The sequence below is a fragment of the Rhinolophus hipposideros genome (genome assembly GCF_964194185.1).
Source record: "Rhinolophus hipposideros genome assembly, chromosome: 5".
In the NCBI taxonomy this organism is placed as follows: Eukaryota; Metazoa; Chordata; class Mammalia; order Chiroptera; family Rhinolophidae; genus Rhinolophus; species Rhinolophus hipposideros.
This window is the reverse complement of record NC_138051.1, coordinates 48,330,308-48,347,484: the sequence shown is the minus strand read 5'-3', so window position 1 is coordinate 48,347,484 and position 17,177 is coordinate 48,330,308. Positions and strand designations below refer to the sequence as shown.

The 17,177-nt window shown below is 33.7% G+C and overlaps 1 protein-coding gene across 1 annotated transcript in view; it reads right to left on the bottom strand.

Annotated features, from left to right (window-relative positions):
- Nucleotides 1-17,177, bottom strand: part of UNC13C (unc-13 homolog C) — a 497,972-nt gene that overhangs the window by 242,921 nt on the left and 237,874 nt on the right. The window contains exons 10-12 of the mRNA XM_081047963.1: nucleotides 13,025-13,194; nucleotides 10,176-10,291; nucleotides 7,869-8,032 (exon numbers count right to left, since the gene is read on the bottom strand). Coding sequence (XP_080904089.1) covers nucleotides 7,869-8,032; nucleotides 10,176-10,291; nucleotides 13,025-13,194 — 450 coding nt within the window. The remainder of the gene's footprint in view (nucleotides 1-7,868; nucleotides 8,033-10,175; nucleotides 10,292-13,024; nucleotides 13,195-17,177) is intronic.

Sequence of the window (17,177 nt, the reverse complement as noted above, 5' to 3'; positions counted from 1 at the left end):
TGGAAATGCTTTTGATTCAAAGGATTTAAAAATCAATCATTTTTTTCATGAAAATAAAGAGCAGGGTGATTGGAAAGAAGCACCAAAGAGACAATGATTCTTAGATCCTTAGAGGGGCTTTCAGAGAAATAGATAAAAAGGAAAGATTATCCGTATTCCTGAAATACACTAAAAGGACATTTATGACATTTGTTCCTGGCAATCAGATTAGCATGCATTTCAGTGATAAGGAAATATTTTATTCATTCTTGCCACTAAAGAAAGACTCTAACATTTATGGATCACTTCTTCTTCGGCCAAAAGTATCACAGCTTTTCATAGATACCATGAATTGCTCAAGGTCAATTACGGAGGTTTGTGAGGGCAGTGGAGTCAGACAGGAAAGTAATGAAATGCATAAGGTTTAGAGAAATGAGGGAAGTGGAAGAGCAAGTAAGGATGGGATCTTCAAGCTGCCCATTAGCTTTCTCTGACACCTCGTCTGTTCCTAGATTTGGTCTTAGTGAGACAGGTTAGTTAGCATGTCGTTAGGGAAACAGGAAGGTCCCTGGTGGAATAAGCAAAAGGCAGACATATCCTGAAACTCCAGGTTCTGGATTGTCTCCTTCACTCCAGGACAAAGATATGAGAAGGACCTTGAGGTTAATAAATTATCTCATAAATTCTCATAAATCACTTTTAGCGGGACAAAGGAACAGACCTGAGAGATGGGTTCGTTAATCCCTTTAGGATCTAATAGATAAGGATGGATTTGTTAATCACTTCAGGATGGACAAACAGGACAAACCTGATCGTTGAATTACATTAGAAGGCTCCAGCCTCCTTCCCCAAGCAGGCAAGGGAAAGTATAAAAGTAAGAACTTTTGCCTCAGTCACTGGGCACCCCTATTCGGTACTCCCTCCCGCTGGGGAGCTCTGGCCCTTTGCTTTTAATAAACTATCCTCTTTTTAAAACTCTTTGCCTTTCCTGCGTCCATGTTTCCATTGTTTGGTCTCATGAGACACGATCCCGGCACTCACTCACTGAAAAATCCCCTACATCATTTTGGGACTCACAGAGAAATATTCCTACATCACTAGCTTTATGCTTTTATAGCACCTATGCATACTTCCATTACACTGTCTTGTTATTATTTAATTTCTTTTCCTTGTTACTCCTAGGTAATGAGCTCACTGGGGAAAAGAGCTATCTTTCATTGATGTATCTCTGTTGTCCTGTATACTTCCTCTTACTTAGATAATTGAAAGGTGTATATGGAATAAATCAGTTACATCTTCTGAAATGTGGGCTCCATGAGAGACTGGACCTTCGCTTCTTGTTCCCTGATATAGCCTCACTGTCTAGAAAACTTCCTGGCACATGACAGGCATTCAATAAATATTTCCAAAAGGAATGAATGATTCAGTTGAGCAGCACTCTCCTTAGAAAGCAGGTTCATGGCTTAAGCAGCTAAAATAGACTAGTGGTTTTAAAGTAAACTATATCCCAACAGTTCTGGTTCAAATATGAATTAATTTAAGATGTCCAGGGCCAAAGTACAGGTTGTTTGTTAAGCATGCCAAAGCACAAAGCACTGACCTAATGCTTTTCTCTCATTTGGTATTACAGAGGCACGACTCAATAGTCTAACATAATCTCAGGTTTGTGAGACACCTTGGGCTTCATTTTACAATAAATGCAAAACTCATTAAATATTCAGTTAAAATGTATTTGCTTGACACAAATCACTTCCAGAAGATGATTTAATCCTTAATGCTTGACATGGAATTCCATGCATATGATAAGGGGTTCGTCTGTCAGAACCTTATCAAGAACATAAATGTTTGTATAAATAAATGGAATACATCAAGAACTCTCAAATTCTCATGATGGAAACAGGTTCTATGCCTGACCTCATGATGCTAAATACTGTGTTTCCCCCAAAATAAGACCTAACCAGAAAATAAGTCCTGGCATAATTTTTCAGGATGACATCCCCTGAACATAAGACCTAGTGTGTCTTTTGGAGCAAAAATTAATATAAGACCCAGTCTTATTTTGGGGGAAACGCAGTATGTAGAATCACGTGCTCCTTTGAAAGGGGAATGTGCTTTCATTCTAACTGTCATAAACTGGAAAACTGCTTTTATTTTAGATATATGGCTTTGTTTGCCATTGGAAGACAAATTCTCCAGGTTCTTGATCAATCACTTGTCCAAATATGAAAATTGTTATCCCTTTTCTCCTTCTCACGAATGTTCCAAAACAAAGGGCACATTTTTATGCAATAAATGGGGCTAATAAATCGTGCCATCACAGAAGATGCTCTGTGGTAAAAGGAGAGAGCATTTACAGTAAGTAGGAGATACCTTGGAGGACTGGGAAGTTTAGTATTAATGTACAGGTTATTTACCAGCAAAACAGATTCAGCCTCCTTTTTATGATGAGAAATACACTAGAGGAAAATTTAACAATTTGCAAGCAGGCTCTCTGATTTAATAGACACTTTCCCTTGATTTATTTCTGCTCCAAATCTATCTTCAAAGAAATGGGAGTATTCCTAGTAAAAGAGGAAGGTTATGAAGGTACCTGGGGATTTGGCTAAGCATAAGGGGACTTTAAACATTAAAACTGATATTTGATTTATTTTCCTAATCAAATGATGCTTAAGAAAATCTACAAGAATTAAGCAGTTTTGTTCTTTCTCAAACTTGTAAGTGTCATTACTACACAGGCAGGACATTGATTTCTTTCTTAAGGCTAAGTTCTCCAATATTTTGTTTTTAAAAATTAAGAGAAAATACACCTGAGATAAGCTTGCCATATCTAGTTATGTGTTGTTGTTGGTTGGTTTTCTTGTTATGGTTTTTGGTCTACTGAAGCAAGGTTTCAAAACAACAGAAAAATGCTGATTCAATAGGAAACCAGTTTAAATGTAAAGATATGGTTGGTTATTCATCAACTCTTTTTTTTTTTTTTTTTGGTGAGTAACTCATTGGCCAACAATAGGTTAGGACTCAAGTTATAGTTCAGTTACAAAAATATCATTTGGAAAATATGGTCAAAAACAGATCTGAAAGTTCAACATTGAACAAAAGAATGTCAGTACTCTGAAACCTCTCCAAATTATTAGAAATGACCAATCAATATGATATGCTCTAAAACACTTAAATGCAACATAAATGGTAAAACACCTACATCAACTTAATTAAGCGGCTCAGTTCCACTTTGCTTGCTTTTGACAACTAAAAAGGTCTGACATGAAGAGATATGCCAGGTGAAGTTGAGAATAAATGCAATTCTGAATAACAAATTTTGATTTTGATTCATTCAATTACAAATATGTATTAAGCTTCTATCAGGCACTCAGAACTTCTTATAAAGCAGTAATACAGGATGTGACTTCTCAATTCAAGATTTCAATTTGTAAATCTTTGAACAGAATTCAAGTGCCCCTCTAAGTAACTCATTTTATTATCTCATAAATGATTATACATGTAATTATAATCTTATTGTATAAATATAAAATGTATATTTTTATATAAAACTATTAATTTTCAACAATTAATGATCGCCAATGAATAACAAATGAAGGGATCATATCTATGTTGATGGCAAACATTTTTAAGAGTTATCAGATTATCAAATTGCTCTTAGTAATATTTTTTTGTATATATCTCCTTGGGCAAGGGAAACAAAAGAAGAAATAAATAAATGGGATAAAACTAAAAAGTTTTTGCACAGTGAGGGAAACCATCAACAAAATGAAAAGACAGCCTACTGAATGGGAGAAGATATTCACCAATGATACATCTGATAAACAGTTAATATCCAAAATGTATACGGAACTCATACAACTCAACCAAAAAACAAACAAATCAAATTGAAAAATGGGTAGAGGACCTGAATAGATATTTCTCCAAAGAGGACATACAGATGGTCAATAGACATATGAAAAGATGCTCAACATCACTAATCATCAGGGAAAAGCAAATTAAAAGGACAAAGAGACAATCATTTTAACAGGTGTGAGGTGCTATCATCAATAAATCGACAAACAATCAGTGTTGCCAAGGATAGGAAGAAAAATAGTACCTTATGAACTGTTGGTGGGATTGTAAATTGGTGCAGCCATTATGGAATACAGTATAGAGGTTTCTCAAAAAATTAAAAATATAATTATCATCTGACCCAGCAATTCCACTTCTGGGTATTTATTCAAAGAAACTCAAAATACCAATTCAAAAAGATATATGCACTTCTATGTTTATTGCAGTATTTACAATGGTCAAGATATGGAAGAAACATAAGTGTCTATCGATAGATGAATGCATAAAAATGTGGTACATATATACAATGGAAGACTACTCAGCCATATAAAAGAATGAAATCGTGCCATTTGCAACAACATAGATGGACCTAAAGGGTATTATGCTAAGTGAAATAAGGCAGAGAAAGACAAATGTCATATGATTTCTTGTATATGTGGAATTTAAAGAAGAAAACAAATGAATAAACAAAATAGAAACAAGTTCATAGATACAGAGAACAAATTGATGGTTGTCAGAGCGGGTTGGGTAGATGATTGAAAAAGAGGAAGGGATTAGGAAGTACAAATTGGCAGTTATAAAAATAGTCATGGGGATAAAGTACAGCCCAGGGAATATAGTCAATAATAATAACTATTTATCTTGTCAGATGTGTACTAGACTTCTTAGCGTAATCACGTCTTAAGTTATATAAATATCTAATTCTAGTTTGTACACCTAAAACAAATATAATATTTTATATAACTACAATTGAAATACAAAATAAATTATTTAAAAAATTATAGATTGTAAAAAAATAGCATTTTTTTTTTCTGGTGAGATGGTAAAGTTTGCACCATTAAAGCAAAAATTGCAGTGAACAAAGTTAGAAAAGGAAATTTTAATTCAAGGCTATGATATAAGAAAGATAAACTAGAACTCAGTCTGAACTCAACTCCACTGAAATGAAAGATGCAAAAGGTTTTAACACTTGAGGTGCGGAATGGAGCGAAAAGTTTTTAAGAGTTGGTGTGGGTAGAATCCTAGAAACTGGTGTTTGCTAAAGGGCCTTACCCAAATTAAAAAAATCACTTTCTCTCATCCTCTGGACAGGAGGTAGTATTACACCTTGGAGCAAGGCCCCTACCCATTAGGCTTCTATCCTCCCACAGATACTGAGAGACAGGGGCTGGCCTTCCTTGATGATTACGTTCAAAACGGATGGCATGCCCAAGTTCTTAAGAAAGCCAGTCTTGGGTTGTAAAACTGACAGGTGTCTTTTAAAAGGTTTACATCTCAAAAGGTCAGAGAAAGAATTTACAGTCATAAGCTTTTTAAAGTAAATGCTCTAAGAAAAGAAAGGTTAGAGGCCTCTGGATTCTGTGAGGATGAAAGTGAGAAGGAGGTCTGGGGCTTTGAGTTAGAAAGATGCTTGTGTAAAGTTTGGTCAAGGCGAGGGAAATGTTAGGGACATCTTGGCATACTTAATGCTAAAAGAAACATTGATTAAATAAAAATATCAATATCAAATCAAAAGTATAACCACAAGTAGACAGAATCTGCCACATATTGTTATCATCAAACACAATGGTCAATTTAACACACACACAAAAATAAGGCATTCTTTTTCCTGAGGCCTACCTGACTTGCTTTCACTCTTTAAACCAGCAGTTGACAATCTGGGATCCAGAATCAAGGCCAGTCCATAAGTTTTGTTTTTAAAATAAAGTTTTATCAGAACAATTGCCATGCTCATTTGTTTACTTGATAACTACAGCTGCTTTTGCACTAGGAGTGCAGAGTTGAGCAGTTGTGACAGAGATCACAGGAAATACAGAAATGAAAATATTTATTATCTGGCCCTTTACAGAAAAAAAAAAATTGCCAACCCCCTGCTTTAGACTAATTTGTAGTATGAAGAGGGACTTTGTCAAAATTGAGTGTTAGAAATATGATAGGACCAAATTCACCTGCAGGTCATTTGATACCAATAAGTATCCAAAAATATTGTTTTATTGTTGCTGTTTGCATAGGTGAAAAGATAAGAGAAAAATATAAGTGATAAAATGAAGGAGGGATGACTCTCCTCTTTTAAACTAACAGAACTTTACCATTTTTCTATATTAACGTGATTGTGGTCAAAATATGAAAAAACATGAAAATGAAGAAAGCTGAATCAGCTCACAGAGATATTTGCAATAAATCTAATGTAATCCTTCCTTTACTGGGATTCTTTCCAGAAGGTATTGTTTTTGTGCTTTTTAAACATCTCTTTTTTGTCAGACCACTTTGTTTACTTTAGACTGTTAATAGTTGCATTTTAATTGTACAATTTTCTACTAGGTATTCTCCTGAATTATAGCCATTGACAAGGGATGCAGCAGATGGCAAAGTTAAAGACTCCATTGTAGCTATTCAATTACAAATAGGTATCTCTAAGGAGTGAGCTCCCTGTTACTGGTCGTGAGAAAGCAGAAGAATGAGGCCCACCAGTCAGGGTGCAATAACGGTTTCCTGATTTGGAGGGAGGTTCAATTTGGTGACTTCTAACCTTCTTTTCATGTCTAAGAATCTATCCATCTTTATTGTTTAACAGTAGGGCATTTTGTAAAGTGCCCTACTTTACAAAAAGTACACATACTTTGTCAAATCATTTAAAGAAATTAATTTTTGCATATGCTGTTCTAGAATTATGATTGGTGATCAAATTCTATGAACATTAAACTTTGAAGAAGAGCACTGATTTTGGTGCAATACACATACATCATTAAGATGGTTGAAAATGACTGATTATCTGGGCCAGTATCTATTTGGTTCATTTGAAAATATCATTTGATGATTAATACGAGAGAACTCTCTTCAAATATATCATGTTTCCCCGAAAATAAGACCTACCCTGAAAATAAGCCCCAGTTAAGTTCGTCAGCCAGACGGACACATTTAGTACATTATGACAATGTTCCAAAAGATGACATGACTGTATTTGAATAAACATAGATTTTTGTACATGAAAAAATAAGATATCCCTGAAAAAAATGCCTTAATGCGTCTTTTGGAGCAAAAATTAACATTAGACCTGGTCTTATTTTGGGGAAAATATGATATAAAACCCAGTATGTACATTATTGGTTACATATTATACATGGCATATATATGAAAAAGTGCACTTAGAATCTTAGATCAGGTTTCAAAAGGTAAACTATAGGCAAATAATCCAATTCTAAATCCTTAAACTCCTCAGTAATGGTTATGTGTTTGTTGAGTCACTTCTGTAGAATTGTATTTACTATAGTGTTTGGATTCTATGGGTACTCAGTGAATCTTGGTTTTACTGAGTTAGCAGCAATGATATAAATATAGGAAGGAATGATAGAGTGTAATGTTAGGGTCAAGAGAATGTAATGGCTCTAGATATGTCCCTGACATTAATAGGCTTTGTAACTTTGGACAATGCACTTCAATCATCAGGCTTTAGTTTCCTAAGATATCAAATAAGGCATTAGTCCTCAAACTTAAGAGTATGTGAGAATTACCTGTAGTGCTTGTTAAAACACAGATCATTGAGCCCCACCCTCAGAGTTTTTGATTTAATAGGTCTAGGGTAGGCTGGAGAATTTGCATTCCTAAATTCCCAGGTACTGTTAATATTGCTAGTCAAGGGACCACACCTTGAGAACACACTAAGGGCATCTTTAATACTCTATACATAGATGCCAGAGAGGGTAGCCAGCATCAAACTGGCATATTAAAATACAATTGTCTTTTTAACCAAATTTCATTTGTATTAGAAGGGAGATGGACACTCTTTTCCTTCAGATTTCAACAGAGATTTTTGAACACAGATGTTTTATAGTACTTACGTCATTGCTTGATAAATGGATTCAATCCCATAACGCATGGCAAATTCATCGACTATTTCTTGGGAAGCATCATCAAAGAAAACCTTCCAGGCTTCATCCCCTTTGACCTCTGGGATTTTCACTGCACCATTAGATTTCACTTCAGTCAAGTAATGGAACAGATTCTAAAAGTAAGTGGTTTTCAATTGTTCAGTAATTCCTTAGAATAGGCCGGAAATATTTAACTGTAACTTTCAATAAATTACACTTGTTTTGTAATTGTATCTAATGTTTCAGCAGCATCTATAAGCAATAGGAATAGCTTGGATTTTCATTCTACCTAACCTCATCTTTATGCAAATTTTGACTTTATTTCTGCCTGGTTCTATACAGAATCAATGATTCAAATGTTTCATACATACCAAATCATTTTTGAAGGAAGTGAAAGTTTTTGTATGTAAACATTTGTAAATGCTAGAACATATTTCACATTCATGGGCTCTGAGTCAATTCTAGAGCCCTGGATGAATAATCTGATTTTCGCTATGTTACTACAGAATTTAAGTATGTAAATAATACCACAGGCTTTGGCTTCAAAACAATGAATTGAGGTTGAAAATGAATGTTTGAGAATTTTGTAATGGAATAACTCACTATGTACAATTTCTTTTTTGATTCTAATAAGTTTAGAAACTGCTGCATGGATGCAGCCTGGGTCAATGAAGGATACTTTCTTAGATTTCAGTTCTTTTCGGTTCTTGGACAGCAGAAAAGACTGAAAAGCAAAGCATAATGCTGTGTTTTCCCGAAAATAAGACCTAGCCAGACCATCAGCTCTAATGTGTCTTTTGGAGCAAAAATTAATATAAGACCCAGTATCATATATCATATCATATCATATATCATATCATATACATATCACATCATATCATATCATATCATATCATATCATATCAAGACCGGGTCTTATAATAAAAGAAGACCAGGACTTATATTAATTTTTGCTCCAAAAGACACAGATGGTCCGGCTAGGTCTTATTTTTGGGGAAACATGGTGCTATTTCCCTGATCCCAAATCGCAGTTGCCCACACTGTAAGGCCAGAGTTGGCTCCCCATCCTGCCAGTTCAAGGGATTCCCATTTATTGCTCTGAAAACTTAACCTTTCTTGAAGGAATGATAACACTGGACAGATTATAGTCAGGAAATTAAGCTTAGGTCCTATATTTAATTACTGTGTAATGTGCAAAAGACTGAAAGACTGTTCCTCATGCCTTCTTTAGTAAAATGGAGTGCAAATAATGACACATACAAACTTTCATAGATATTAATACATTTAGGAAAAATAATATGCAAAGTTTCTCTCAACTATCTTTTTCTGTGTTAGGTATTTTCTCTTTGAACACAGGTAAAGGTGCATTCCTCAGCTTTGCCTCATATTTTTTGATGCATGACGTAAGTGTCACTTGTATCAGAGAAAGGTTCTGGAAACTCCTTTAAGTTCTTCGATGCAAAGTATTCAATAGAAACTCAAGATCATTTGTCTATGTATCTACGCTGAGGCATAAATACACAGACAAAAGGGAAGTGGTGATTCTGCCCTTTAGATTCAAAATAGGTGGCCTCTACCTTTCTAAGCCAGCCAAGCCCTACTTTTGTGTGGGTATATTCTTTAATACGAGGAGTGGGTAACTACATTCTGACACTCTTCATCCCCAGATATGTGTGAAAAGGTAGTTAAAATGGAGAAGGCTTCAGTGCATGAAGCTTTTGTTATACTCAGAAAAAGGAAGAAAAAAATTGCTGTTTATTCCATTTGTTCCCAAAAGCCATTGGTACAACATCAATAATTCTATATTTCTAGTTGTAAACAATACTCCTAATTAAATATTCACTAGAACCTGAACACTAACTCAGAGTTCTCAAAAAGAATCATGATTTGGATCCTCTCCTACATTATGAAAGTACTATATTGTTAATGGTTCCTCAATATTTGCCATGACATTTCTTCAATGAATGTTTTTTAATATTCTTTGCCCTCCTTGGAAGAACGATAATTTCATTTGGTCTACTTATTCATTATTGTCTTATTGCCTTGTTTCTTAATATCTGTAGAGGATACCTGCCCTCTCTTCCGGGGGCAATTCTTAGGCTGTGTGATACCCTGGCTCATTACCGCTTTAGTATAGAGTAAGAACTCCAGGCACAACTCCACAAACCTAATTCAACTGTATTTGTAAGTCAAATATTTTGTTATATGATCCATAATCAAGACCAAATTCTAAGTTTTATTATTATTATTATTATTAATACAATTAAATTTACTTACCTCATGTAAACATGTATATTGTATATGATACGGAGCAACCTTCTCCTCTCCTTTTATTTCCACATTGATTTTCAATCGAATGGCTCCAGATACAGCTGACTTATCTGTCCGTTTCTCTGAGAAAGCAAAAAGTGGTCTGTCATTTTTGACAATACCATATTTCTCATACAATTTCTCAAAACCTTGAGAAGAGGCTTACATTGCTAAAAGCCATTTTTTTCTAGATCAGGTTTGATTATTATCTAGCCATAATGAATCTGGTAAATACAATTTGAAATAATGTGCCTATTATGTCCTTGAGATTGTCAAACCACATTATAGATACTTCATACAGAAAAGCTTAATCAGAAGACCCCGCCATTCTGATACAAATTTCTGTGTACTTGATTAGTTTATGCGATGAAATTAAATTATTTGGGCAATTAAAGAAATATAACTTAAAGATAAAATTAACCAGGAAAGCATTTTACTTAAAAGGTTCTCCTTTTCTTTCTTTTTGTGCTTGAAAACATGAATCAAAGCTCTGGCTATAAAAATGAAGTTATTAATCATTTTCTTTGTTAGTGACTCATAAAGACCTACAGTCTCTGTTTACTCATGAGTGCAGGATTAACTGTTTATTTGAATGGAATTAATATGCAGTTAATTCAGTCAAATAATATGTGTGTGGGCATGCACACAAGTGCCCAATATAAACTGATCAGTAGCTTTGAGAAATAAAAGCATAGTCACAAAATTCTTAGAGTATTAATGTAAGTAGTGGACCTACATTTGACACTCACATCCCAGAAGAAACATAAAGAGGCAAGCTGACCCATTTCACAAATGTACACAAAGTCAGTGGTAAAGATTTCTTTAACTGACCCTCTATGTATAAATGTATTTTTAGCCATATGTGATAATGTTAAATCATGAAGTCTACTTTCTTCGTGTGAAATGTCTGCTGACGTTTTATTGTCAATATTTAATAGTCATTGTGCTGTGAAAATTCTTCCCTCAGGACTTCCAGGATCATGAGAGTTTCACTTAATGACTAGGTAAGAGTTGATTCTCAACAAATATTAAAGTTCTGTGCTGGGGCCAATAGAAATTGCATGCACGTCCTAGGAACTTTTTATCACAGATTTCTTTCCAGAGCCCCAGGGCAGCATTACTGGTTCTTTGATTTTAAGTATCATCATCCCAATTGGTTCGGGGGACACAGGTCTGCTTGGATCCTCTGGTGCACAGTGGGATGAATTCTAAGTGCTGAGGAAGGAGGAACATTGTACAAAGAATGAAAACATGGGGCTTATGTGGATAGAAACCACTGAAAGATTTTACACACAGCTAAAACCTGTCCTCCATTCCTCCCTTTCTCTCTATTTTAAAAGGTTAAACACCAGCAATGAGGGTACATAAGTACAAACTGCGAGTGAGCAGGCAAAGGCTTTCGTGTCCTGTTGCATTCTGTTTTCCTCTCCATAGACTGAAAGGCAGCTTCAGCATGACAGCTGGGTAGCTGATTTTACTAACAGCACACTGACAAACTGAACAATATACCCATGTATGTTTTGTCAAAAAAACAATTAGAAGAATTTCTGTCATGAATCCTCACTGCCTCAAATGCTAACTTACTATTATAGAAAAAAAGTCTATGTATAGGCAAACTACTTTAATTAAAACACAATTTGTGAGTATGACAGAATTAATGGCCTGAAGTTTATTTACCCTTGCCTAACATCTCTATTTTCAGACATAAAGCTATTTAATGGCATAAACATGATATGGGAAGATAATCGTTATAACTGAGGTAAAAGTTGCATGCCAATAATATAGATGCCGCAATTCTCTTTAGGGAAGACTTCTTTAAAATAAAATGTTTTTTGATAACGAGTTCTTAGTCTAGCTTGAATTTGTGTTCAGATAAGGTATATATCTCTCCTTCTTTAAGTTATTATGTAATTTAGAGTTTCATTAATTCTATGTGACCTTATTCCTTTTACTTTGTCAAATATTACATTACTTGAAGCATGTAGGTTTTTAAAAAACAAAAAGTACTCTTTAATTTGCTAAAATATACTGATATCCTACATGGAAACTCTGTAATCTTGGAACTATGTAAACCCTTCTTTGATTCACAACCAGCCCTTACAAATTTAATTAAAACATTTAGATGATAAGATTAAGAAAATTTGGATCATATCCTTACAGAAACTGAGGTTATCCAAATATTTTCACAATTATTCAATTATCACTGAAGAGCATAGGTTATGATTCAATTCTAGTAAAAGTCAAATTAAGACCTATATTTATTTATTTTTTGGTTCCATATTAAAATTTCATTTAAATATCATGCCAATTAACCATATTCTCATAATTAGAGTAAACATACTTACGAGTAAATCCACACATATACTTGGCTTTGACAACTAAAGCCAAGTTCATATCACCATTTGAAAGACATCCAAAACACACATTTCCTTTTTTGCCCAAATTCATTAAGGAACTCAAAGGAAATAAGTCAAACAGTATTAAGTCACAGGTTGATTGTTTTCGATACATTTGGCAAAGATTTCTGGATCTACATTTTATGATTTAAAAATTAAGAATGGGATAATATTTTTCTCCTAAAAGACACCCAGTTGATTCTGTGAAAGACTTTTCTCTTTTCATCCCAAATTTACCAATGTCTTTCGATAATGCTGAATTTGAATAAATGATTATTACCTTTAGTTTCCAGTGAAACTAAACTGCTTAAAGTCCTACAGCATTTTCTAGAAAAGCATTGGTTATTTTTATCTATATGGGCATGTAATACATGCCACAGATATTCTGGAATTTTATTTAACTGCTTTTCAGATAGTCACCTAAGTTGTACCAGACATCCATTTCTCCACTCAAGGTCCTCACTTCCACAATTGTTTGTCCCAGAAAATCATCTGACTCCTTTTTGAAATGTTGCTTGACTCTGGATTTAATGTCATCATCTTCATCCCACACTCTGACTTTGATTCGATCTGTAGAATTATGGCACTCACTGAAAATAAATGTGGATAAGTTAACAACCACTGACAACTGCTCTAAGTGGCATTTGATGTTAGCAACTTATTTTAAGTCTATCTCATCCAGAAAGTCACAGTATATCACATAAGAAATGAGACTTCCCACTGACCCATTTCATCCATGGGTTGTTGCAGGTATCAGGGATATTGAAGAAAAGTTGCATTAGTTAATGTTAATCAGAGAAAATCATACCTTATTCCCCCTATTTTCTTTAACTGAATTAGATATAAGCAAGTTTGGATCAGAAAACTTTGGGATATTTTCTCTATGAAATATTTCTTATTCACAACAGTTATCTAGAACAACATATCCATGCTAGGAAAATTTTGCACCATAAATATGAAGCCAATTTTACTGCAATGGGTGTTGAGAAAGTGGATGTCATATAGTCTATTTGGTAAACTAAAATTCCCAGTACACATACACGTATATTGTTAAATCCAGTAAAATGAGGACAAAATTCTGGTTTTTAGGAGAAGTTGCACATTTTAGTCCATCCCTTATTTTCAGGTTCTCCCCCCATCTCTTGTTGAAGCAAACTTCTTAGTATTGCCCACACATATATGGTCTTTCCTGACCTTATGACTTTTGTATATACTCTTCCTTATGCTTTTCTGCCTGCTAACTAATCATTCCTTATGAATCAACTAATCACCTACTCTTCATAACTTTTTCTACAGCTTTTTGAGCCAGTTAATTTGATCAACCCTGACCTCCCAATTTACTCTGTGCATGCATTCACTTATATACTCTGGTCTTTAACCTGGGGTTAGTGAATGAGTTCTGAGCATCTCTGAGATTGGATTAAAATAATAATAATAAAATACTTCCTCTTTAGTTTCCTTAAATTATGAATATAGGCAACACACCACAGCAGTATTATTAGTACCTGTAAGATTTTTGTCACCAATAAAACCACAGATATTTACATATAAAATTACCAGTGCTATGAAACGTGACATATTACTTATAACTACATTTACCGTACTAAAACTAAATCAATCTAATTTATCTTATTTTCAATTTTATGTATTTTATTTTATGCATTTGAAAACTACAATTTTGAAAAAGCATTCATAGTCTTCACCAGATTGCCAAATAGGCTCATGGTACAGAATTTACTTAAGAACTCCTGACAATATACTGTCTCTCCATTAATCTCTAATGTAGCACACAAAAAATGAGAGTTGAGGTGAGGTCTGACATGCCAGTGTGCAAATCACAGCCCCACTATTTCTAAAGGTGGGAGTTTTCAACACAGAGCATTTTGGCAATGTCTGGAACATTTTTGGTTATCACAAACATTGAACAGCACTACTGGCATTCAGTGGACTAGGTCAGGGATTTAGACACCCTACTTTCTACAGGACTGTCCACATGATTTGAAATGACCCAAAGGCATGGATGAAGACACAAAACCTGTTGGTAAAAAAACTCAGTTTGGGACTTATCGCTATATGAAAACGCTTACTCTTTTGCATGTTTTACTAGACACTGAAATTTCCTGGCAAACCACCAGTATATAAATCACTAATCAAAGTAAAATTTTGTTGTTGTTGTTCAGAACCTTACCAAGGGTTGTTTTCTATTTTGAGAAATTACGTTACTCAAAACCATTCAAATTATTTAAATCAAAATATTTACTCTCTTTGGTAATGGTTTTTGAATAATGGTTTTGGTAATGGTTTTGAATGTCAAAACCATTCAAATTATTTAAATCAAAATATTTGTATCAGTCTTCATTTGAGGTGGTCACATTCATGCTAATTCCATCTACAGATGAAAGCATGTGTCCATTAAACTATCTATTCTAGGCTGGTTGTGTCTACCCTTACTTATTAAAACACATGTTAGACTACTTTTATTTCTCCTTTATATAATAGTTGGATTATATTAATTTTTGAACTTATATTGATAAATTTTAAAATTTTGTTTCAGAATTTAAAAAATCATAAATTTTATATAAAAAGGTCACCTGAGTCTGACAGTGTTGAGAACTACTATTTCTATGACTTAATCTCTATGAATCTTAGTTTATTTATCTATAAAATGGGGGAAATAGTATCTATCTTATAAGATTTTTATAGAAAATAAGTGAAATAATGTCTTACAGCAGTTAGCACAGTGACAGACACATCATGTTTAATCTATATTAGTCATATGATTATAATGTCATCATTCCATACGTTCTTTTTGGAGTTAGAGCCTATGTTTGTTAGTATCTCTATCCTTGAAACAGTTTCTAGCATGTATATGTCATTCATAAAATACGAATTAAAAAAATCTGCAAGTTTTGCCAAAATGAAATCCCTTTTACTATATTTGAAAGAAAAATAGCTTTATCATTCTTACAGATATAACCATTATAAAATAGTCTCCAGTTTTGATAGATATTTTATTGGTAAACTAAAGTGGAAATGGTGGGGAGGGGGAAAGAATTAATCCATGACACCGTATTCATAGAAGCTAACAACGCGCACTTTCAACCAAGAAGGGCAGTCAGAGTGGATAATAGCACAGCTGTCTCCCACCTACTCAGAATTTCAAAGTATTAAAAAAAAATACACAGTGAAATCTCTGGCAATTTACCCAAAATTTATATTAGAAATGACTAAGGTTTTAATTTCTTTGCTATCAAAAAACAGTCTACGTAGAAACAAAACCTCAACTACCAGACTATTTGCCTCATCCTTATCTTAGAAAAAACTAATGAAAGAAAACTTAAGTGTATCAGAAAAAATAGTTACCACTGTCATGAACTTAAAACCCAAAACATTACAAAAGCAGAAAGAAGTCCCTTTTTGTCAACTTTTGATAAATCACCAGAGTTCATGCAAGTTCTAGGAGATAGAAATCTAACTTTTTAAATCTGCAAATAACAAGTACATTTAATAGCAAGTTCTAGATAATAAATATAGGTTAAGTATGTCTAGAATCTATCCTTTAACAAGATAAAATATCCTCTTATTTTGAAGAAAAAAATTCTGAGGCTCTAGTTCCTGTTATAAATTTAAGGTAAAGATTTTTAGCTAAATTTATACACAAATAGTAATCCAAATAAAACAGTAAAAACACGTATGTATGTGTGTACATAAGTACACATATACGGTATACACATATGTTATCACTTCTCCCTGTCTTTGTACATAATTCAAAAACATATATGTACACATATACTATGTTATAGAGTAAGAGGAAAAAGAGACAATACTTTCAGAATTTCTCTTAGAAATTATTATTTTTGTGTACCAGGTGGAATTACACCTTCCAAATGACCATTCATATTTCCATTAAGTTTCTTCATTAATTTGGTTTGTATTTTTTGTTTTTATTATGACATCAAAAGTTCACTATGCCCTCATGTACATATCCATCTATTCACTCAGTCACCCATTAAGCAGTTATTTATTAAGCACTTACCAGTGTGCTAGATACAGTTGAGGCTTACTAAGATTATACAATTCAACCAGCCAAACTCTTCCTTTGCTAATGTCTAAATAAAATGTATGTGAAATTAATGGATTCAGGATAAATAGAAATAATCAATGATGTGCCACAGTAAATATGCTTATGGTTTTGCTGCAGAGAATTTCAATCTCTCTGCGTTTCTCATTGTTTCTCATTGATTCTATTTTTTCATTTTTTAGTTAAGAAAACTTTTAAATTTGGAATAACTTCAGATTTACAGAAAAGTTGCAAAGAGAGTATAGAATTACTGCATGTCCCACATCCAGCTTCCCCTATTGTTAACATCTTACATTACTAACACAGGTTCTATTTTTCTTTCTTTAAGGCTGGCCAGTTCCTATTTTCTTTATAGTTTCCGAAGAGCTGTTTTTGAGGAATATTAAACAATAAACAATGTTTGCTCTGGGTTTAGGTTTCAACCATCAGGAACTTATATTTTGACCTCTACAGAATAAAGACAGCAGTGGGACTTCTGTTTCAAACATCAGA